This window comes from Rhinichthys klamathensis, unplaced genomic scaffold, assembly GCF_029890125.1.
Source record: "Rhinichthys klamathensis goyatoka isolate OS25496 unplaced genomic scaffold, OSU_Roscu_1.1 h1tg000228l_1, whole genome shotgun sequence".
Classification (NCBI taxonomy): domain Eukaryota; kingdom Metazoa; phylum Chordata; class Actinopteri; order Cypriniformes; family Leuciscidae; genus Rhinichthys; species Rhinichthys klamathensis.
The window spans coordinates 650,597-676,103 of record NW_026606752.1 but is presented as its reverse complement, the minus strand read 5'-3'; the positions used below and the strand labels follow the sequence as shown (position 1 = coordinate 676,103).

The 25,507-nt window shown below is 38.3% G+C and overlaps 1 protein-coding gene across 1 annotated transcript; it reads left to right on the top strand.

Moving 5' to 3' along the window:
* The first annotated feature begins 279 nt into the window (after positions 1–279).
* Positions 280–22,720, top strand: tbc1d2b (TBC1 domain family, member 2B). Its single transcript, XM_056264921.1, has 13 exons — positions 280–703; positions 2,266–2,410; positions 4,676–4,841; positions 6,432–6,604; positions 6,692–6,918; positions 9,184–9,576; positions 16,743–16,853; positions 17,074–17,270; positions 18,276–18,770; positions 20,975–21,092; positions 21,590–21,775; positions 22,079–22,200; positions 22,294–22,720. Exons 1-13 carry the CDS (start codon positions 365–367, stop codon positions 22,487–22,489), a joined length of 2,868 nt encoding a protein of 955 aa, XP_056120896.1. The 5' UTR covers positions 280–364; the 3' UTR covers positions 22,490–22,720.
* Positions 22,721–25,507: the final 2,787 nt, after the last annotated feature.

Genomic DNA, 25,507 nt, shown 5'->3' with positions numbered 1-25,507 from the left:
ATAAAAAAACAATAAAAAACCCAAAACATTATATATTATATTTTATGATATTATATGCATATTTTATTATTATTATTATGCTATATTAATTATATAGCCTACTGTATTATACTATTTAATTTTTATTCTGTTTTCCCGCTTTATAATATATTTCTTATGAATCAACCGTACTACGAGTGTTTACCATAGACTGTAAGGTGTTTACACATTTTTCATTTTTCCCAATACTAACGATAGCTTGTGCAGCCAAACTACACGTCCCATCATCCTCCGCGGCAGCAGCACGAGAATGGAAGTCATGTGACGTCATGCGGATGGAAACTTGTGTTCGCTATCGCTGATAGAGACGAAAGTCCAGAGAAAGATGCATGAAGAGGATGACAGCGCTGCCAATCCCAGCAGGAACTCTCGGATCCTGGCGACCAAGTCCCTCGATGTGCCCGAATGCGATGCCACGAAGGACCAGCAATCCAAATTATGTGGCTACCTGAATAAACTGACAGTGAAAGGGCCCCTGAGAGGCTTCAAAACGCGCTGGTTTGTGTACGACCCCAGGAAATGTTATTTGTATTACTTTAAGACTCCTCAAGACGCCCTTCCACTGGGACACATTGAGATCGCGGATGCTTGTTTCAGTTATGATGTAGAGGTCGATGAGGGGCTTTTTGAGATCCACACCGAGGGGAAGGAGTTCCTACTGAAGGTATGTAGATACTTCTGCCTATGCCAACAGTTCTCCATATAAAGATTAAAAGCACTGAATTTATTAGCTTCTTTGTGAAAAACTATTTTCTTAATGAACTTTAACGGTGTGAAGTGACTGTGAGAAAGTTCTAGTGCAACAAGTGGTTACTACTGACCATCCTTAAAGTGACCTACAGTAAACCAGAGTTGTGCATAATTTAATATTTTCCCTTTTATAATATATTAAAGAGAAAAATGTGCATATCGTGCACGATTTTGGTGCACCATGCATGCATAATTTTACATATGTGCATCATTTTACCTGTATATTTATAATTAACCTATAAACTATGCATTCATGATTTCCCTATATTTATGTAAGGATGCATGTACTACTGTAGACAGAAGGGAATATTTCTTTACACAAAGCACACTGGCTCAGTCATTCAGCTGTTGTTAGGATACAATATAACATGCTGGACTCATCATCTAAACCTCTTTCCTCATGACTGGAGAATGTAGGACTATAACACAAGATTAATTGTGGACTGTGCTGTCTTTGCAAGCTCTGCAACAGTTTGGTCTTCTCTCTGGACGTGGAGGGCGGGTTATCAGATCTCAAACTGTTCGGCAATGTAACAGGATGCTGCTTTCTTAACTTCAAGTTCTAAAAATTTAATTGTGCATAACACTCACTTGGCTTCAGGCCCTCATGACATGGCAGTGTAGCGATTTGCTATCAGGATCGAGGTTGAAGGAAATGTCTTCAAACGGATCTGAGCTGGCACGGGTCCCAGCATGCCTGTGCTGACTGAAGATGAGCAGTGTTTACTGCAAAACTTTGCATACCATGTAATGTAACATTGTGGGGTCAATGACATAATGCAAATATTTAGTTCTGTTGACTAATTTATTCAAAGCTATATTTAAAATACAATGCATGCATGTACATTTATTGTCTTGAATGCAAGTTTCTATGATAAGCATGTCTTAGTCTCGGAATTCAAATGTATTTTTAACACTTAAATGCAAAGCGACGTTAATTAAGAAATGCCATGTAGTGCGACTCGTATTTATGAATTCATATTTCATGAGATGTGTAAACTATCTTTTTCAAACTGAAAAAATACATTGAAAAACATTTTTGGAAATTTTAAGATGTGTACACTCGCGTGCATTCAAGATTTAAGGAAAATGTCACACCATACAGCATTTTTTCGATGCATTGAATTGAAAAGAAATCGAAAATGGTATTAAAGACTTTCAAACCCAGATGAATCCAACATAAATACAAACGATACATTTCTAAGAACTTGGGTTTTTAAAATGATTTTCTTTATTGTGGACACTAATTGACCATTTATTCGTGTATTTTTCTGTTTTAAGTGTGTTTTGATTCTCACAGTTAAAGAGCAACTTCATCACCAAACTGGAACTGAGAACGAAACAAGCATGATTATTCTCAAAGGGGACACACCTGACCCTGTTCCTCCGAAGACTGCTTTTATACCACAAAACGACAAGCAAAAATAGAGCCTTGGTTTCACACTGCTTTTTTTTTGTTGCCCTTTCTGCATGCAGGCACCCAACAGGCAGGTGATGCACTACTGGCTGCAGCAGTTACAGCAGAAACGATGGGAGTTTTGTAACATGTCTGGTCACAGAGACAGCTGGTGCTCCCCCACCCCGTTTCATCCACATACGGGCCTGGTGGCCAAAGATGCAGGTGAGATCATATGGAGAAGTGAGCAGGCCCTGACGAATACACACGCAAGATAAAAATCAGTTTTTGATCATGTCTATTCTTATGTGGAATTTTCTATGTCAACCTGTAGTTTGCTTGCTACTGATCATGTGAGGTGAGTCAAAGCTCATACTGTAAATGCACATGACTCCTCAGTCCGTGTGACACCGTTTTACATGTTTTCCAGAAAGCATGTGTGTAAATATAGAAGTGGAATGTTATTGTGTATCCGTGAGTACATACTAGGGATGGTTATTGACACACATTTCGTGATTCGACGCAATTTCAATTCACAAACTTCGAAACGATTCAGATGGATATATATCAGGTGGAGTACATGTCAATTTTTCTCAAGGAAAAAAAACCCTGTACTATAACCCTGTCAGTTGGTCCATTACTAATAATAAAGGTTAAAAAAACTGATTTGTATACCAACAATAAAGTTATAATAATAACGTTTTAATGATATTTTTTCTAATCTTATTCGTTGTTGAATTATAAACATTTAAAGGTGGCTGTTATAAAAACTTTTTATGATGGTAAAAATATAATGAATATGATAATATAGTGAATATATTTACCATATATAATATAAATATAATATATATATAATATACACACAGTCACACACACACACATATATATATATATATATATATGTATAAACTTCTATGTTAGATGCGAAAATATTGAATATATAAATATTGAAAATAATTTATATAATAACAAATAATTAAATGTAAATAGAATTTTTTTGGGTTTAGAACTAAAATTTTGGTATAATTAAAACAAAGAGATAATGATAAAGGGTTGAAGTATTTTTAATTAGGGACTATAAAGGGTTTAGACAGTTTTGTGGTTTCTGCTCCGAGACTGTCTGTAGCATTTAGCATTATTTCTGAAGTCGAAAAGGCAGAACCAAAACAAAAAGCGAGTGCGCTTCCTCCTTATTAGTGTCGCATTTGCAAGTCATTAGCAATTCATTTTTAATGAACAGAAAAAAATGCACCTGTGAATTTCTCTCTGCATTTGTCATTATATTCAATTGATCAGCATAGTTGTTACTGACCTTTATAATGTCATTTTTTTTCACATGCAAACAACATTCAGGAATGTTTCAGCGAAAATGATAAAGTAGAGCTCATAGTCTTGGTATCACAATAACTTTTGTTACGCAGTCAATGGGAGTACAGCTATATTTAGAACTGTAAATGTGCTTTACACTTGCTAAAATGTAGATATTCGTCAGCAACATTATTATTGCACCGTGGAGTCAAAGACTTTGTTTGCAGTAGTTTCTGATACTTCCTGACTGTATTTTCATACATGAAGATCTTAGTGTATAAAAGACAGACTTAGTAGGGTCTGTTTTAACAGAGTAGCAATTTTGCCAAAGTTCTGTCATTTATTCTGTAGTATTTATTTACATTACATTAATGTTTGCTTAAATGCATATTCTGGCAATACATAACTATATACGTAAATATATGTTGGAATAAAACTAACAAAGGTAACAGGGTTGGCAATTTTACACTTTATTTAGACATTACTAACATTGTGCATGGCACTACAAGATACTTATTAGAAAGAGAATTTATTTCTATAAATATCTGCTGTACAATAATACATGATTTACTATACAGACTCACAGTAACATGGCTGATAATTTAGGATTGTGGACAAAAATACGAGACATAGTGGTTCACTGTTACGTATTTTTTGTCCACAATCCTAAATTATTATTAGAAGACATGTTTGTGCTTGCGGAGTTCGCTTCCTAAAAAATATGATGTAATTTTGACAAGTTTATGCAACTGTAGATTAACTGTAGAGAAGGAAGATTTAATGGTAATAACAGGTTTGCATAACCAAGGGAAATAAACCTTTAATTTATTTATTATCAAAATCTGCAAAATTGTGCAACAAATTGTCAACCCTGTTACCATTATTAGCATTGATAAAAAAATAGAACTGGTTCATTCTAATGATGGAAAAATCCCTGTACTGGCACATATTAAAAGTTGCATCATTTATGGTTAAAGTAAATGTTTGCACATAAGTTAATAAGGGACACTTAAGTCGTTTTGTAGACTCAAACTACTTATTTCTCTGTTGTGCAAATTGACTGATGTGTGGCAATAAGGACACATCTTGGATTGATGAATGACACTAAGAAGAGCACCAGACTGTGACGGGTGATAGACACAAATGACACCGATGACTCAAACCGTGACTGTGTTGTTGTAGAAGCAATGCTCAACGAGAAGCCCAACGAGAGCATGGAAAGTGTTCGGAATGACTTTGCTTTGGAGATGGACAATGATGGGCTGGTCGGGCTCCAGTCATCACGTAACCCTGTGGCACAACCTACCGCCGCTCTCAACTCCCTCCGACACTGGGGCTCTGGGCTCAGGTAGGTCTGGGAGAATGGGCGTTTATTGTTATTGGACATTAAAAACTCAAAACTCTGGACAAACAGAATTTGTTTGGATTTGATAATGTGAAAATCGACATGCAATTTGTATCAAAACAACATTTAATCCTGTTTTGCACACAGTATAGCATACAGTCATACATTTATATTTGTTTTTTAATAGCCTTCAATTTGCTTCAAATTATTATATTTTTTAAATCTGCTTTATATTTTCTTAATATTAAAGCAACACTAAGTAAGATTTTTTACCTTAAAATAATGTTTCCAAAATCGTTTCAGTGGTTCATTAAGTCGTAACAGGGTGAAAGGCACTCCTGGATTCGCTTTGCGGTCCTATATCTGCTATAACCACGCTGTGTAAGATTGCCAGATCAGGTCGCGTTTCTGTAGTTCTAATGAGACATAAGAAAACTACAAATTTGACTTGCTTTACGTCAAGCGTTATAATTGTCATTATTTTGTTTTTCTTCGTTTACGCAGTACATCATACTTTTATGAAATCATGCAACATACTCTACCTTGTCTGTGGACATCGTTCATTCCAAAGCCGGAGCTGGATAAACAGAGAGCATGTGCGTGCGACAGTAGGATGCAGTAGGCTAAATTATTTGCGACAGCGGTAATGGACAATTCCGCTTCCAACCTGTAGGGCGACCGCAGAGGAAAAGTTACTTGGTGTTGCTTTAATATAGTATAATTCATAGAATTATTTGAAATCAGTCTGGTTACTAACACATTGGACTACACAACCCACTTAGTCAGTATGGTTCATTTATTTGGGGAATTGTGGTTGAAACGGAAGAATTTTCCACTTTTAATGGTCTTTATTTATGTATTTATAATTATAAATTAAAGGGATACTTCACCTCTGGAAAGATGAATGTGTATTTAAAATGGGTCATTTATGTAGAAGAAATGTGAAATTATTTTTGAATTTGGAGCTTTCTAGACTGAGAAAAGACAAAAAATACATAAATCTCTCGTCTCAGGGGGATATGAGGGTGGAAAGCATGGTAATTCGAAAATACTACAGGTTTTCTACTAATACAAAGCTTAATGCTAAATCCTTAAGTATCCCTTTAAGCTATATACATCTGCATCTTGATTTAGAATTGTTCATATTTAACTACTTTGACGACTGTTGCCATGTGTGATCGTTTCCTCAAACTTTCCAAAAGACTTTGGATCTGTTTAGATGACGTAATCCTGAAGCCGGCCAAAGGACTGAATCTGGATTTCAGCACTGATAAACAAACTAAACTAAACTTCAGCAGCTCTGTGTTAGATTTTAAGAGTCTGGGAATAGAATACTTTGACCCCTTATGCAAATAAAAGAAGTCATGTGAGATTGGTTTAAATAACGATGATCCCAGAACATGCTGATAGCAAGATAAATGTACCACGTATTTCTTTATTATCTCAAGGTTTGGAATTAACCTTTGCTATGTAACTCAAATGAACATTTGACATCAGCGGTAGCATGTTATAATATACTGTGATTGAGTTATTACTTTTACAGATGGCATGAATTTTGCTCCTCCTTACTACATTCCTTGTACCGTCTATCAGAAATAGCATGTCTCACCTGCGGCCCGGCCGAGGAGGAGAGAACAGACGCAGTGTGTTTTACACAGCCAGCAATGAGGACTGGGAAATGGTGGATCCTCCAACCAAGGACGCACCGGATCACAAATCCCCATCAGACAGCCAGCGCCGGGAGAGCCCATCTCACTTTAACCGATGTAAGATCATAATTCAGAGATTTAACTTAATAAAACACAGATGATTAAATTGAAAGGCCTTTAAAACTCACTCCTGACTGTCCACAGACTCCATTGGCTCAGCGTTCACATTTGATTTCCGCAACCCCTCGAGGATGAAACGGCCCTTTCACGTGGGCTCTGGCAAAGTTAACCGCAGCGCCGAGAGCTCGCCGGTTGAGTGTAATGGGACCAAGACCTCCGAACTGCAGCTCTGTATTCAGACCCAGCAGGAAGAGATCAACCGGTTGCAGGAGCAAGAGAACAACCTCAGAGAGGAACTCGCCAGTCAGAAGGTACAATATGAATACATCTAGTAGTGGTAGTTTTTTAAAGCAATCAGAACACTCTTAACTTTCAATAAAAAAAAATAAAAAAAGTCATAAACCATATTTTACTTATATTGTGTCCTCGGCGGGCAGCTTTAGTATCAAATGTTAGTTTGCAAACCCATTCTAAATTTTCCAAAGTGTAATAATATAGTATTTGCTTGTAAAATGGCAACCTGTAAAATGTATTATTATTTATTTCTGGTCATTTTTTTCTCTCTCCATGTTTTAGTTTCCTCATTCCTTGTAATGATTATACATGGGGATTTCCCTTGTGCAAGTTGATGTTGGCACAGTATCTGATGATTCTACATTTTCTTCTACATTTGTAATTCAAAGCATTTTCTAATACCCACCAGAAAGCTTTGGTGCAGTAAATGCTTGCTACTCCAGTCATACATTTCTGTGTGCTTTTCTATAAAGGTGTTAGCGGATCTAAAACAAGGGCCTTGAGAACCACAAAATGGGTACTGTTGTTATGTTTTCCCCTTTAGAGTTCCCCTTTGGCCCATAGATGTGCGTTTAACACATTAACAACTCTAAAAAAGGATTCTGTGTAACATATATAAACAACAATATGTGGTTATTCATTATTACAACATAACTGATAACATTTTATTAACCTTTTTAGGATTTGCATACTCAGAATAAAAATGTTTTCAATTATTATGTGAATTAGGTGTGAAGCCAGAGAGGGACACACCAGGCTGTTTTTGAGCGTCGGCCGACTCAGTTTTTTTTTTTTTGGCGCTATTGTTTTTTTTTTGGGCCAATTCAACATGTAGAATCGGCGTCAGGCCATCGGTGAAAGAGAACTCTGATTGGCTGTTAAGTTTAGCAAACGAGTCAGTGCACTAGGATAAGAGCAAAATTGATGAAAGCGAATAAAGAAGTTAAGACGGCACAAAAAAAAGACTGGCTGTTCTAATTTGACGTAATCTTACCTGAGCATTCCAATGCACGAATATTTTCATAATAACATGAGCGGAGTGAAATAAAGAACGGGATCAGCATGATTGATATTCAAAACGTTTAGCAAGCGCTGCTTTGTTTATGGTTTGTATATCTGCAGTCTTAGTTTCGCTTTCCCTTTTTGAATATATCTGCTGAAATAGACAGTTATCTCATTTACAGGCAGGCGCAGACCGAGCGTCCTAGCTCTCAGTCGGCTGTAGTCCTTTCGGTGTGTTCAAGCACAGATTTCCCCCCCGACGCAGGCGACAACACAGTCGGCTTTCATCAGCGCTAGTTCTTTGGTGTCGGTTTGGTGTGTCCCCACCTTAATAAGACTGCTAATGACTTGAAATGGTGTTATGTTTTATTAACAACTAAAAAAGCATGCTGAGAAAAGTATTTCTCAAACCAAAACTTGTTCCAGCCAACCAACCGATCACTGGGTCTTTCTTCCTGAAGACTCGACGACTAATTTTGTTCATTTTAATTAACCAATGTACCTGTATTTCAATTCGATGTCATATTTAAGATTCCGTCATTTCACCATGTGCAGACTCTTGAAACTATTTTTACAGGGCAAATTGAATGTTTGTACAGAATAATGGTTAACTTTGATCTCCATGTTTCTTTTTTGTTGTATCAGTGTTTTGGTGATAATGCACTGGTACATGAAGATAAAAGACCATTGAACACTGAAGGTTATCATTGCCTTTCTCCAAAATGTTGATCTAATTAGTAATACCTAATACAATACCAGACCGTTCTAGGGTCAGGATGTAACATAAATGACTTTCGACTTATGGTCAAGCCCCCTACTTATTTTGACCCTAGTTAAGAGTCCTAGTAAAGCAAGTGTTCTGAAATCCCTTGAGATTTTTTTTTGTGTCCCAAACAAAAGTAAGAAACCATGAATGAGTAATTTAGTCAATCTGAAGACAGGAGCTCAATGACTCAAATGGAGGTCTACATTTTCGTAACTGGTTCAAATGCAAGGGTAGCCTGTTATTTTCTAGTTCAGGTGTGTTTGATTAGAGTTGGCGCAATACGGCAGGATGGTTGCCTTCCAGCAGCAGGGTAGGGTAGACTACCCCTGTTCTAATGGATTACAGTAAACTTTGACCTCAGGACTTTAAAGAGTGATCAGTGATTATAAAGGATCCCCATTTTGCGCGATCAGATCAGTTGGTGTGTGTCTGAGTTGTGTAAGTAATTGATGGGTCACTGTGCTCTGCCGAACTATATCAGAGCCTTATTCACACCGAATTTCCCTTCTACCAGGAGTTGGTTTGTCTTCTCCAACAAACACTACGTAGCTCCCAATGCGATTGGCGTTCCAAAGTGCCTCCTGGGAACATGGAGCCTCACAATCATAACGAAGAAGAGACTGAGGTGGACAAAGCCCTGACAGAGCGGGACACCCAGATCAAAGATCTCTGTGGTCATATGGAGAGGCTAGCCTTGGAGAAGGAGAGTCTTCAACAGGAGTTGAAAGGTTTGAAGATCAAAATCGGGGAGATAAATGAACAGCTGGGCATGCTCATGGAGACCATTCAGGCCAAGGACGAAGTCATCATAAAACTTTCCCAGCAGAGTGACGAAGGAGGAACCCAGTCAGCTGAATGCAACTCACCTAGTGCAACTAGGGAACAACAAGAGTTGGACAGCTTGAAGGTAGTACAAGAACACTTACATGTAGGGCTGGGCGATATGGAAAAATGTTTTATCACGATATGTTTTTCCATATTGATCGATCTCGATTCTTATTACGATATGTAGTTTTTGCAGATGTTGCCAGTGTAAGGGATATCCTGAAGCTTAAAGAAATAAGAGATTCACTGAAACTTTCGAATAAAGTTTAAAGGGGTCATATAATGGTACATGCACTTTTACAAGTTGATTGTACTGAAATGTGTGTTGGCAGTGCCTGTACACAAACATCATATAATGATAAAAATCCATCCAGTGGTTTTGTTTTAATCTCCTTATATGTTTTCCCCCTCCCTCAAATCGAGCCGTTCGTTTTTGTGACGTCAATAAAACGGACGCCCCTCCCACGATTGTTGATTGACGGGAGCGTTTCAACACAGACCCGCCCTCGCACATGAGGTAGCTGTCAATCATAGTCTGCGCGGCGCGGACCGGACCGGCGCGGTCATTGTTGATATGCCGGAGCACTGTCTATGAGCAGAATGGCGTCTAAGCGATTGTGGTGTTCTGTTCTTGGGTGTAATAACGAACACAGTCATTTTAATGTTCCTGAATCCGAATCCCTGAAGACGCAGTGGCTGAGTTTTGTTTTCGAAGGGAATATTCCACACGAGCAACGTCAATGCTTTCATGTTTGCGCGAATCATTTCACACACCAGACTGCTTTATAAACGAGGATCAGTATAAAGCTGGGTTTGCTAAGAAGCTTTGCTAAAAAGGATCGGTACCAGATATTCGTGTTCCTGCTGAACCCCCAGAAGAACGGAAGTGAGTGAAACGTTTTATTAAACTTTATATTAATATATTAATCTTTGCAAATTGCTAGCTGCACGCTTCACAATGAATGCGTCTAAGGTTTACACTCAGTCAGGGTACATTACGGCATGTTTTCTATGTATGACGTTCTCAATATAATTCATAATTCCACGTTTATACTGAACAACGCGTTATGGTTATTGTGTTATTGTGTTACAAACGGTGTATGCGCAGAACAGAGGGGCGGAGTGAGCAAAGCTCATGATCATTTAAAGGCATATGCACTGAAACGGCGTGCTGAAAACAGAGCTGTTTTTGACCAGGTAAAATAAGTGTTTTCTTACAATACTAATGAGAATTTTTAATTAAAGTATATTACAAACTTTTAATTTAGACCCTAAAGAATCATATTAGCTTGTACAAAAATGGCATTATATGACCCCTTTAATAACATAAAAAATTAAACAATATACCTTCCAATAATGAGCACAAAACTTTTTTGTTAAGGTCTTCATGCAGACCAAGGATTCACATTACCAGGGCTTCATACACATTTTAACCAATACTTTTCCATGACTTTTTGGCACATTTCCATGACTATGTATTCCTGAAAATGTCATTATAAGACTAAAAAAGTGTTAAAGTTTACCCTCAGAGGTTTAACACGCACAGCCACAACTGCCTGGTGCTTGGCGCCTTTAGCATGGCTAGCTAGCGCTGATTCTCCCATATTAGACAGGGCTCGACATTAACCCTTTTCATGTGCTTGTCCTTCGGACAAGTAAATCTGTCATTCACTTGTCTGGATTTTTTTTGTGTGTGTTAATTTATTCTGAAGCAATATTCTCATCAGTGTTCAATCAGCTTTGATGTTTAAATCGGCATATTGTAATATCTGCACCTTTAAAGGGCATCCCCTCCCCCAATATTATTAAATGTATGCTTCATCTTTCATTTTAAAATTCCTAAATTTGATCAATAAATTCAATTATTTAGAATAATAAGACACTATGGCTGTTACCCTAGATAGGGCTGATCAAATTAAACAATTTACACTTACAAATTACAATTTGCATAAAATAACGTTATGAAATTGATTTAAATATACATATAAGAAACGTTGGAAAGAATGATACTACTTAAAAACATAACACTAAACCGCCAGTAGATGGTGGCAGGCGACCGTCTTAATGAGTGAGTCATTGATTCATTCAATCAAACGATTCGTTCAACGGTTGATTCATTCAAGAATAAGACAGATGTTAATGAATGGGTCATTGAATCTTTGACTCAACCGATTCGTTCAAAATGCTGAATCATTCAGTAATGAAAACAGTGAGTTTTCTTCTGAGATGCGTCGTGGTTCTGCTGTGATTTTTGTTTAGAACTATTTTCGCTGCTGAAACAGAACAAAAACAGCCAATATTGCATCTAAAATGTAAGTGACTTAATTGTAACTGTTTATTGAACTGTTGTAGTAAAATCAATGTCACATTTTCAATCATGATGGTATTCAGGAAAAATAGAGGCTGCTTAACATAATGTTAAAAATATAAAAACTCCACATTTAGATGTTTTATTGGAAGTATGTTGTTAACAGTGTGTGTGTGTGTGTGTGTGTGTGTGTGTGTGTGTGTGTGTGTGTGTGTGTGTGTGTGTGTGCTGCGCTCATGTGTGTAAGTTAGAGTGTATTCACACCAGGAAAGTCCGATAGTTCACTTGCTTTGGTCCGGACCAAATACTTTTTTTTTTTTTTTTTTTTTTTTTGGTACGGTTCGCTTTCACACTGCTCTTTTTGCAAGTGAACCAAAATTTGTAAACAAAACCACACGTGTGCTAAGGTCGTCCATTCATTGGACAGGAGGATTCTCAAGTAAGTTAGGGAAATCAGGAAGTGCAAAAAAGGCTCAGCATGGAGATATTTCGTACTGCAATATTTGTTATTTTACTAATTTTGTGTTATTCTGTACAAACGCAATATGAAGAAACTGCGCAGAAGACAGATAAGGTATAAAGTTTTCATTCATAGAGAGGGGCTATGTTCACACATTCAAATAATGAGATTCTTATACTGCTAACAAGTGCTGTCAATGTTAACGCTTGCGATTAAGTTTGTCCAGTTTTACGCAGCGTCATCCTTGTATTGTAACTATCGTTACATTATATGAACTGCAAAAGCTTTTTTTGCATCTATGCGCGATTAGACTAAAGAGAACGCTCTGTATGTGAATGTCCTCTCCGACTACGGAAGCCTGTTAACTCAAAGGCGCAGTGCTTTCTTGCAATTGGGTCGGTTCATGTTCACATCGTAAACGAACCGTACCAGAGTTCGTTTAGGTGTATTCACACCTGCCTTGTTTGGTTCGATTGAATCGAACTCTAGTTCGTTTCCCCCTTTGGTGCGGACCTTTTGGGCAGGTGTAAATACAGCAATCGAACTCGGGTGCGGACCAAACAACCGAACCGAGACCCAGCTAAAGAGGTGGTCTCGGTACGGTTCCAAACGAACTCTGGTACGGTTCGTTTACGATGTGAACATGAACCGACCCAATTGCAAGAAAGCACTGCGTCTTTGAGTTAACAGGCTTCCGTAGTCGGAGATTTTGGCATAATGGTTTGTGTTATTGTTGTTCAAGTGCGAAAGAGAATTCCATTCCGGCGCGCTGTCTGGCCACACGATACTGTTGCGCGTCTTTCTGCGCGTCGTGTGTGTGCATCATTGGAATGGAATGAATGAATGAGTGTGTGCATCAGGACATTCACATACAGAGCGCTCTCTTTAGTCTAATCGCGCATAGATGCAAAAAAGCTTTTGCAGTTCATATAATGTAACGATATACAAGGATGATGCTGCGTTAAACTGGACAAACTTAATCGCAAGCGTTAACATTGACAGCACTTGTTAGCAGTATATAGAATCTCATTATTTGAATGTGTGAACATAGCCCCTCTCAAATGAATCAAAACTTTATACCTTATCCGTCTTCTGCGCAGTTTCTTCATATTGCGTTTGTAGAGAATAACACAAAAGTTTTTTTTGCACTTCCTGATTTCCCTACTTGAGAATCCTTGTCCAATGAATGGACGACCTTAGCACACGTGTGGTTTTGTTTACAAATTTTGGTTCACTTGCAAAAAGAGCAGTGTGAAAGCGAACCGTACCAAAAAAAAAAAAAAAAAAAAAAAATTTGGTCCGGACCAAAGCAAGTGAACTATCGGACTTTCCTGGTGTGAATACACCCTTATTGGAACCGTACCGAGACCACCTCTTCAGCTGGGTCTCGGTTCGGTTGTTTGGTCCGCACCCGAGTTCGATCGCTGTATTCACACCTGCCCAAAAGGTCCGCACCAGGGGCGGACTGGCCATCTGTGTGATCTGGAGTATCACAGAACGGCCGGTTCTCCAGGACGGCCGGCGGGCCGGCCCACCACCCGCCACACACGCAGTCATAACCTGTTTTTTCCCCCCACTAATCTGTTTCACACTCCAGTACTGTAGGTGGCAGCAATGCACCTTTAAGTTGGATGCCAGCGCGGAGCATTATCAGCTCGGCCCAAAAAAACGGCCGAATCGCGGCCGAAGCAGCTGTGCGGACTGATCTCGATCACGCGAACATTATTACACAGAGTTGCGCGATCCACTGAGAAGCATTTCAATTCAGCGCAGAATTCTCTATCTCTATTATAAACCCACAGATGGCTGTGATTTAAGCTAGTTAAAAGCCAGATTAAACAGCGCTGATATTCTCAACATCTTGACGCAAAAAAAACAGGTGAATTGTTCCAAGAACAAACCAGTTAGAAGACATTTCACTCCACAACTTATGAATTAACTGTAACTTAGTAAAACAAACTTTTTTGGCAGAAATGTGCCTGTATTCATATTAAAAATGCTGTTATATTAATAGTCATGTAGGCCTATAAATGTAGGCTATTAAATGTAATGCAGTAATGTTTTTGTTTAGAAGTTATGGCAGTTTATTTATTTATTTTGCATTAAATATTTATACTAAATGTTTATGCTACAATAGGTTTTTAGAGAATAATATTACAATTTTTCACCAATTGTTGAACCAGAATATCAAGATATTTTATTATTTCGCATATGATGGTGAAAAATAAAAAAGTTAAAAGTAAAGGTAAGGTAAAGGTAAGGTAAAAAAACACCACCATGTTATATGTATAATAAATATTTTTGAGTATAGACCTTCTAGATTATTTTATCCCTTGAGGTAGCCCTCACACACAAAAAGGTTGGAGACCCCTGGTATATAGTAACTATATGTTTTATAATTACAAGTTTGTGTAATTAGGGTTTCTGTAGCCAGTGACATTTCATTATTTGTATTTTATTTTCAATGCAGATGTAATGGCATTGTACATTTTTTGTTTTTATTTGAAGACTGAGGCTTCATTAATAAACAAAACCCCAATTGTCATCATTGTTTTTGAGATATTACTTGCTGTGAATACCTTGTCTGATATAGGTTACAGTATTGTGGCATAGTATCAGGACATCCTTGGCTAGGGGCAAATGGCTGGATGATGGGCCTATTTGGGAGAAAGTCCAGGGCTGTTTTTTAGCCCCAGTCCGTCCCTGGTCCGCACCAAGGGGGGAAACGAACTAGAGTTCGATTCAATCGAACCAAACAAGGCAGGTGTGAATACACCCTTAGATTTCTCCTCGAGAGGCTGCGCGAGCGTCAACAGCGCAACTTTACCGTCAGTAATACATTTATTATCCACAATCGATCGCAACTTACAATAAATGTAATAAAATCAGAATCATTCTCTCGGGACTCGGTATATTTTCCTGCTTTTTTGTCCTTAGCCAATCACATGCCTGATTCGGTCTCGAATGATGTAGTGATGTCGCCTTCACGTTCGGCATTATTTTCGCTGTCCTCAACTTCAGTTTCGCTCATTTTTTCTCCTTTTTCCAAAAATGTCTCCCTCTCTCTGTCTCCTGTTTACTGTAGCCACGGCTGCTCGCTGAGAAGTGGGCGTGTCCTACCGGCATACGGCAGACTCTGATACTGTTGTTGTTGTGCTTACTTTTGCATGTAATATCGAATAATATGTCCCAAGCATATTATCGAAATCGTTCAAAATTTTATCGCGATCCCGTATCGAGATCGAATTATCGCCCAGCCCTACTTACATGTACTTCCCAATCAGTAGATCTGAATGTGTTTGTGAGATTAAGTGAGATCCTGGCTTAGGGTGAAATTTATCTGACATTGGTAACAGTTACATGCAAGATTAAAGGGATAGTTCGGCCAAAAATTATATTTAAACCATGCATTACTCACCCTCAAGCCGTTCGAGATGCATATGTCAATCTTGTTTCAGACGAACACATTTTCAGTTATTTTAGAAAATGTCTTAGACCCTTCAGTGGATATAATGTGAAGCAATGGGGTCCACATCCTTCAAGTCCCAAAATGTGCATATATCCTTCACAGAAGTCATCCATCCGGCTCCAGGGGGATAAACGAAGGCCTTATGAGGGTAATCCGTGCGGTTTTGTCGTAAAAATATACATATTTAAAACTTTATAAATGAAAATATCTGACTTCCGGCAACGATCGACGCGCGTTCACGGGTGATGTTTTGCTCTACTCTCTGCATAGCTCTCTGGCTGCGCGGGCGCGTTCGTTCTACGTCACGACGCTACGTCCTACCTCGTACGCCGACTTCCATCACCCGTGGACGCGCGTCGATCGTTGCCGGAAGTCAGATATTTTTATTTATAAAGTTTTAAATATGTATATTTTTACGACAAAACCGCACGGATTACCCTCATAAGGCCTTCGTTTATCCCCCTGGAGCCGGATGGATTACTTCTGTGAAGGATATATGCACATTTTGGGACTTGAAGGAGGTGGACCCCATTGCTTCACATTATATCCACTGAAGGGTCTAAGACATTTTCTAAAATAACTGAAAATGTGTTCGTCTGAAACAAGATTGACATATGCATCTCGAACGGCTTGAGGGTGAGTAATGCATCGTTTAAATATCATTTTTGGCCGAACTATCCCTTTAAGGGATGTACAGAAGTACTTGATGTAGAGTTCAAGTCAAGTCTTGAGTGTTTTATCATAAGACAAAGACGGTTAGTTTCATGATAGTTGTGGTGTTTGATGTCACGGTTAACCAATTAGTATATTAACATGGTTGGGATTGGAATTGTTGGGTGTTGGGTAACAACTGTTAAGTGAATCTATTACAGAAATGTAAAATAATGTTCAGATTTAGTCCTTTAATACTTTTAATTGCTTGTCCAAGCACAGTAACAGTACATACCTGTAAAAGTTCTGATTATTTTTAGTGTCTTACATACAACTTGTTGGGTTTTCACACTTTTCCAGGACAGTCTTCATGGCTACAAATCCCAAAATAAATTCTTGAACAAAGAAATTCTCGAGTTGACAGTCTTACGAAGAAATGCTGAATCCAGAGAGAAAGTGCTAGAGGCAAAGGTTTGTGACTTTAGCTACTCAATGCACACAACCATCCTGGATGTTTTGTTTACAGATTCTTTAAGCAAAGCCATGTTTGCCATGTTAGCATTTCCTTTTCCTTTCCCCTAGCATTCCACTATCCTTTCCAAGGTTGTCTGTGATGTCTCGTGATTTTGTTTGCGGAGGAATCATTTTTGTTCTTTGGGCTTTCTTTCCTCCTTTGTGGTGTATTCTACAGTACAACAGTTTGGAGGCCAAGATGTGTCAGGTGGAGAGCAAGTACCTGGTTCTACTACAGGAAGTGAAGACTCCTGTGTGCTCCTCCTCAGAGCAGACCCATAGTGGAGAGGTCATCACCCGCTTACTAGAAGATGCGCTACAGGTGGAGAGTGCAGACCAGCAGGAGCACCCTATCCTCAAACCCAACGCTGTCAGGTATCATGCCCACCCCCCCATGATAATGAAGTCACAAACATGAAAAGGATGGCCGTCCTTGTTTATGTCAACTTAAATTCAGTATATTTAGTAAGTTGGCAAAGAAGACCTTATTCAGAGCAGCGCCATGACGGGTATGAAAGCACAGCTGTGAGAGATAGACTTACCGTGTTTTCAATTGCATCTGCTGTAAAAAGCTGTACTCCTAGATCACTTATAATGAGTTTTTTGTCTACTTAAATTCCTTGCAAAGATATTTTTGCAGTTTTTTTGTCAGCAGAACAATCCAAACACACATTAAATAACAGCACAACCCACTGAAGAGATATGTCATTCCCGTAAAAAATCAAAGATGGCGCTGCTATGAATTAGGTCTATTGTTATTCATTTCATATGCAAAGAGACCAGTCATAGCAGAGGTCATTTACATATTGCAGTCTTAAAGGTACAGTAGTAAAAAAAAATGTCAGTTTAATTGTAAGGGGCCAAGAGAAGGTATAGAGATGATCAAGTAAGAATTCTTGACTAACATTACAAGAGGACTTATGGGAAAAAGATAATGCAAATTTATAAAATATGGCTCCTTTAAACTTTTGGTTACTGAAACAAACTGTAGAACTAGTTCTGTCACCATATGATTTGAATTTTCTTTTGTTTACTTTCATTTTTGTGCTGCCACACTTGAAGATCTCATCTTCAAACATGTTTGGTCATGTTAGTGTTTTTCAAATGCTACTTGTCTACAGGAACAGGATGTTTTCTTGCTTCCACTAAACATGTCATGCTCTTCTTAAGTGGATCTATCCTATTACAAATGCTTGATTTCAACTAGTTGTTGGTTTCTTTCAACAAGTTCTTTTGACAACTCACCAACTACTAGATTTGTTGTTTTGCTAATCTCTACTAGCTTACTTTTGAAACTGGGCTTTGTTACTTTGAAAATTGTTGCCTCCTGTGTTGCAAATTGTACATATAACCAGTGATAATGTTACCTTTCTCATATAGTGAATATGACATTTTTGGCTTCAAAACTGTCCCGGAGGAGGAAGATGAGGAGGAAAAAATTGAAGCAAAAAAGAGAGCGCTGGACCTGAAGTCTCTCTCCCTGACAGACCAGGAGACATCAGTCAGAGTGAAGTGGGACAACTACCTGGCCATCACCATGAACAGAGAGATGGTTCGATCTCCAGAGCTGAAGGCGCTGATGCGAAGTGGAGTGCCCCATATCCACCGTTCCAAGGTGTGGATCTGGTGCGTGAGCTACCATGTGAAGAAGATTCGTGACAACCAGCCGAAAGACTATTACCAAAACCTTCTGTGCACGGCGAACGATAAACCCAACCCGGCCTGCAAGCAAATAGAGCTCGATCTTCTGCGAACGCTCCCAAACAACAAGCACTATGCCTCTCCTGACTCAGATGGCATCCAGAAACTCAGGAACGTGCTACTGGCTTTTTCTTGGAGGAATCCAGATATCGGCTACTGCCAAGGCCTCAACAGGTAGCAGATCCAAATGATTCCATCAGCTCTTGACTTCATTGCTGGGGTGTTTGTATGTCTAAAGCGAAATCAACTTCTTAATAGTCCCCTTGAAATCAAATTTGAAGTTTTTTTACTTTTGGTACTATGAATACAGTATGTTGGCCTTAAAGGGATAGTTCGCTCAAAAATAAAAATTCTGTCATAAATTACTCATCCTCATGTCATTTCAAACCCGTAAGACTTTCATTCATCTTCGAAACACAAATTAAAATATTTTTAATGAAATTTGAGAGCTTTCTATCCCTCCATTGACAGTTACACAACTACCACTTTTACGCTTCAAAAAGTTCATAATTCAAATTCGTGTTACGCAGCATGTTTGAGCTTCAGCAAGAACAAATGAGGTTCATTCTCGTGTTAAGCCCCGTACACACTGGGACGAATATCGGCGCGCGTTATTCGGCAGCGTTTTTCAACGCGTTTTTTGTGTTCGCACCCAAGCGATTTTCGCTGACGTTGAGCCGAGTGAACATGCAAATTCATTCCCTGACATTAGATGGCGCTTAATGTAAAACAGAAATAGTCCTGTTTTGTAGTCGCTGTCGCGTTTGTCATAGTTCTTTATGTTCCGACAGCAACGAGGCCAGCAGCTCTACATTCATCTTGCCTTGCATCTCGTCTTATTTCTTCCCGGCAGTGTAGACCATAGATATCCATAATAAAGGCCATTGGCCAGCAGCGCGGACGAGACATCTAGCCTTTATTATGGATATCTATGGTAGACGCTACTTGGCGGCATCTTCTTCGCCGTTACGTTTGTGTGCTCGGCAAGACCGTTTTGTGTTTGAGCGCCCCCAAGTTGTGTTTTACTGTAACTTCAGAAGCTCCAGACACGTGAGCAAAAGCGGCAATCTCATTGGTCTGATAGTTTTTGATGCAGCGCGTCAAACCAAAAAAACGAACCCGAGGCGTTTTTTAAAAAATTACGCTTTTACGCAAGGCGTTTTTCGCGTCGGTGTGCACACTCACATTGGCGCCCTTTGTTTAGTCACGAGGCATTAAACGTCGGCGAATAACGCACGCGATATTCGTCCCGGTGTGAACAGGCCTTTACGCAGCACGTTTGAGCTTCAGCAAGAACCAATGAGGTTCATTCTCGTGTTACGCTGCACGTTTGAGCTTCAGGAAGAACCAATGAGGTTCATTCTCGTGTTACGCAACATGTTTGAGCTTCAGCAAGAACCAATGAGGTTCATTCTCGTGTTACGCTGCACGTTTGAGCTTCAGGAAGAACCAATGAGGTTCATTCTCGTGTTACGCAACATGTTTGAGCTTCAGCAAGAACCAATGAGGTTCATTCTCATGTTACGCTGCACATTTGAGCTTCAGCAAGAACCAATGAGGTTCATTCTCGTGTTACGCTGCACGTTTGAGCTTCAGGAAGAACCAATGAGGTTCATTCTCGTGTTACGCAACATGTTTGAGCTTCAGCAAGAACCAATGAGGTTCATTCTCGTGTTACGCAACATGTTTGAGCTTCAGCAAGAACCAATGAGGTTCATTCTCGTGTTACGCAGCACGTTTGAGCTTCAGCAAGAACCAATGAGGTTCATTCTCGTGTTACGCAACATGTTTGAGCTTCAGCAAGAACCAATGAGGTTCATTCTCGTGTTACGCTGCACGTTTGAGCTTCAGGAAGAACCAATGAGGTTCATTCTCGTGTTACGCAACATGTTTGAGCTTCAGCAAGAACCAATGAGGTTCATTCTCGTGTTACGCAACATGTTTGAGCTTCAGCAAGAACCAATGAGGTTCATTCTCGTGTTACGCAGCACGTTTGAGGAGAGGTTCTGCATAACATGTTCTGCAAGAGGTTTGTTCTCGCGCATCAAGCAGGTTCGGTTGAGCTTCTTTTTAGGTTTGCTGATCAGTGTTTATATGTGAATAAAGCCTAAATTCAATCTGTTCATCATATAAAGCGATCAAGTCTCTTCAGAAAACTTGGACTAAACCTCTCAATTTATTATTAGTTTTACGATCTCTTTATGAAAATTTTGAAGCGTCAAAGTGGTAGTTGTGTAGATGTCTATGGAGGGACAGAAAGCTCTCAGATTTCATCAAAAAGATCTTCATTTGTGTAACATCAACACATTGAATAATGCTGTGTGTTTCAAGGCACTTAAGTAGGCCTTTAAATGATTTCTGATTATTATTTTTTTCAGGCTGGCAGCTATTGCTCTTCTGTATTTGGACCAAGAAGATGCTTTCTGGTGTCTCGTGGCCATTGTGGAGGTTTTCATGCCACGTGACTATTACACTAAAACACTGCTAGGCTCACAGGTACCGTTTCAAGATTATTCATTCACTCGGACGAGAAAAATCCCCCAAAACTTTAAGCATGTCTTGGTTTGCTGGATATCATGACTCATGAGCAGCAGGCTAACAGCATGTCTCTTTAATATTCTGTCATCTATCACAGTGACTTTTTAGGTTCCTTTCCATTGTCAAGACATTAACACTTGATGAGCAAACTTTACCACATTTTGACCTTAAACAACATGAATACTCTCATGTTTTACCGAAGTTTTCGGTTACTAACCACATGACCATTTATGGAGTGACTTGCCAATTGCTTTTCAGTTGAAACCATATTATTGGCACGCTTCTAGTTATGGCTTGTCATTGCTGACATGTGACTGCAGCAGGGTCCAAAATATAACATTTTAAGTGACTTAAATATATTTTGTATTCTTTTTCTTATAAATCTATATTTTTGTCCTGTTACAAAATTGTTTTGGTTTGTTAACCGTTTTGATTGTGTCTTATTTTTGATGTAGGTAGATCAGCGTGTGTTTAAGGACCTGATATACGAGAAGTTACCCAGGCTTCATGCTCATTTTGAGCACTATAAGGTAGACTTCTCTCTCATCACCTTCAACTGGTTCCTGGTTGTGTTTGTGGACAGTGTGGTCAGTGACATCCTCTTCAAGATCTGGGACGCTTTTCTCTATGAGGGACCCAAGGTATGGTGGATTAATGCCACATGTTCCTTAAACATAGAATACTTGGAAATCAAGCAGCTGTGCACTGACTAGTGATACCTACTTTTTCCCTTGTTTATTTAACCACAACAGCAAGTGATGTGAAACATTTACTAACAAACCTAAAACGAGCATTGTAAATCCTTAAATTAATGTATGATACTTAAATGATAATACTAATACTCACCTCTCTTTTTAATTTCCATAATGAATCTAATTGTTTCAGGGTGACCGTAGTACTCCATGATTGCTGACGCACTTTGATGTTTCTTTTTACCTTGGCAGATAATGTTCCGATTTGCTCTTGCGCTCTTCAAGTACAAAGAAGAGGAATTTCTAAAGCTCCAGGATCCCATGACCATTTTCAAGTACCTTCGGTACTTCACACGTACCATCTTGGATGCAAGGTGTGTGCAATCATGAAAATGCAATAATTGCTCAACAGACATACATAAACACACACACTTGTTCAGTACCATGATTATTTGTGTTTCTCGCAGGAAGTTGATGAGCATGGCCTTTGTGGACATGAACCCATTCCCACTGAGGCAGATCCAGAACCGCCGCACATTCCACCTGGAGAAGGTCCGCCTGGAGCTGACCGAGCTGGAAGCCATCCGTCAGACCTTCCTGCGGGAGAGAGACACCACCCTGGACGGCCGCACACTCATCAGTGACGACGACGAGGACAGCTGAACCACGGCCAATGAGGGAACAAAACCTGCTAAGCATTAGCCAATCACAATGTGTCTTATATCTTTCAATGTATTTCATTCAACAAACTGTGACTCCGAGAGACCAAAGAACAGTATTCCTTTTGATTAATCAAAAATGGATGCATTTTTTTCATTGTCTTTTCATTGCTTGACCAATATTCCATCCATTTGTACACATGGACCAAAATCAGTATTAAAGTACTTGCATTTAGATAGTAATTATTGTGCCGGGTGAGGATTGGACATAATTCTAATACACTTGCTGTACATATGCTGGACATATTAACAGACACCAACACTTTTTCTTTCAGTCGCACGACTCGCACTTATTAAACGGTTTCATTTGTTTACATACTATTGATAATAATATCAACACGTATTATATTGCATGATAATTTGATATAAATCAAATTCAGGTTTACAAAACTTGCCCTTTTTCTAAACATTCTGTAGGCCTACTGGTCATTTACAGTTATTTTAATAACTTCCATTTAATTCGGTGACCAATCAAGTCGAGGAAAAGCACACATATGTTGCAAACACAACATTTCACAAGATAGATCTTCCTGTCTGCTCACGACATGATTGCCAAACCCTGCCATAGCACAGAATGACATGTTTCTCACAAGTATCGGCTCTTGTGTGTTTAGGTTCTAGAAGCACAATGCACATTTGCTGCTGCCTAATTGGTACATTTATTGTTTAGATGCATTTGTTCCACGCATGTTTCTGTGCTCTTCTCTTCCATTTGAAATATTCTAACAAAAAATGTATGTTGTTACACTTATAATTTTAGTCTAAAATCCACAGAAAGCTGCTTAAAATGAAGATAATAATACTTTTTTTTTTTGTCATGGGTTCCACGCTTGTGTTCATTTTGTGTCGTTACTGAAATTCTCTTAAAATCGAAAATGCAATAAGAATCCATAAGGGCCTGTATAATGAGGGAATGTATATCTGAATTAATTTCTTAACTTTCCATGCACAATTTGGCTTTGACGTCATCTGTTACACACATGTATGCTTGGAAAAGCTACTTCCTTTTAAATATCAGTGCATGTAGATCTACTAAGTGCAGTCAATTAATCTCTCCTACGCCATTGCATCATGATAATACACATATTATACGTTTTAACACCTGCTGTCATGACGAACAAAGATGTAAAACCGTCTTTGAGAGCTGGTCTCTCAGATTGACCATGTTTTTTTTTTTTTTTTGCATGTAGGACGTAGATTTTGTCATCCACAGTGCCATTATAAAGAAAATGTATTCTTTGTGAGATACATTTTAAGACAGTCTAATCCCTCATTTACATAATTATTCTTTTTTATATATAGAAATTTTGGTGTGAGCCTTGTTGGAACATTCATTGTTTCACAAAATCTTTCATATTACCCATGTTATTTAGCCATCAAATATGTTTCTGAGCGATATGTCTTCAGTGAGTAAGCTATGGTTTCAAACCGTCTTTGTTGCTGTTTCTCAATGCAATGTGTTGAGCAGACCTTTGATACAAAATTATTGAATTCTTTGAAATGTTACTGAAACTTACGTCATCATAATCCTCCAATACTGTTGTTGTTGTTTTTTTACTTATGCATGATTTCCCAATACATTTTTATTGCATACAATTGTTTTTGTGTAGTTTTTGTATCTGTACAGTTAATCTCTGCAGTCAGTCTCAGTAGCTGCACTCTCCATGAACAATAGCAATTACAAAGCCGGTCTTCCTCACTGTAATTTCTTTTTTTGCTGCAATTAGTTATACCAACTTAAAATTTGTTGAGATAACTAAACAACTAAACTTAATATTTTAAGTCAAGCACGAACACACTTTTTTTAAGTAGAAACACATTTCTTATTCTAATGTTGAATTTTAAGTTGTGATGAATAATCACAGTCATTTTTTACAGTGTAGGCCTAGTTTGACAGAAAATACTGCATAAGCACAACAATAAAGTTCCTGTTTTGTGATGGTTATGTACTAAAATACTAAATATTGCAGCATCTAAAATATACGTATGTAGGCTACTAAAACATACTTTTTATTTTTATTTTTTTAAGTAAAAAATCGGATGTTGGGGAAAAAAATATTGTCGGCTATATTAGTGCATATCATACAGCTTATTATGTCCAGCAGGTGGCGATAATAGTTCAAACATAATAGAGCAAAGTGCATCTGAATTAGATTATGCTTGCTTATTATGTCCAGCAGGTGGCGATAATAGTTCAAACATAATAGAGCAAAGTGCATCTGAATTAGATTATGCTTGCTTATTATGTCCAGCAGGTGGCGATAATAGTTCAAACATAATAGAGCAAGCACAAGCAATAAAGACAGTAGACTAAATTATTTATTTAGTATTTCAGACTCCAACATTCACAGCGTGTTCTAATAAATCATTCATAGATTTATTTGCGAACCGGGTTTTAACGAATCAATGAATGACTCACTCGCGAATCGACATGACTGCTGAAGCATATCATAGTCAAAATAATTTACATAGTGTGCATTGCAGTGCATATTATTTGTAACGCTTCCACTCTAGTCAAATTCTTGGTTCACTCCAAATATTCTGTGTTCTGCTGCCCATTCATCTGTCTATTCAAGCATTGGCACACAGTTGAATTAAAATTGATTATTTCAAGAATTAGTCCGATTACTCCGATTAAGTGTAAACTATGTTGGAGGAAGCCATTTAAAGCGTATTTAATATATATATATATATATATATATATATATATATATATATATATATATATATATATATATATATATATATATATAGGCCTATATATATATGCCTATATGAATAGGCTAGCCATTTGCGTTAGTTCGACTGAAATCAAACTTTAAGATCATTTTGATAAAAAAAAAAAAGGGGTTGATTTATTCAGAAAAATGTCTAATAAATGACTCATGCAAGCCGATGTGTTTGAACCGGTTCATCTGATTCACTCAAAAGATTTGCCAATCTGACATTACCGCTGTGCTCA

Bases quoted from the DNA above. Each gene is read 5' to 3' on its own strand.
- tbc1d2b (XM_056264921.1), top strand. From the start codon at position 365: ATGCATGAAGAGGATGACAGCGCTGCCAATCCCAGCAGGAACTCTCGG. The intron at 4,842-6,431 runs GTAGGTCTGGGA...ACCGTCTATCAG, and splicing joins CACTGGGGCTCTGGGCTCAG to AAATAGCATGTCTCACCTGC. The intron at 17,271-18,275 runs GTATCATGCCCA...TTTCTCATATAG, and splicing joins CTCAAACCCAACGCTGTCAG to TGAATATGACATTTTTGGCT.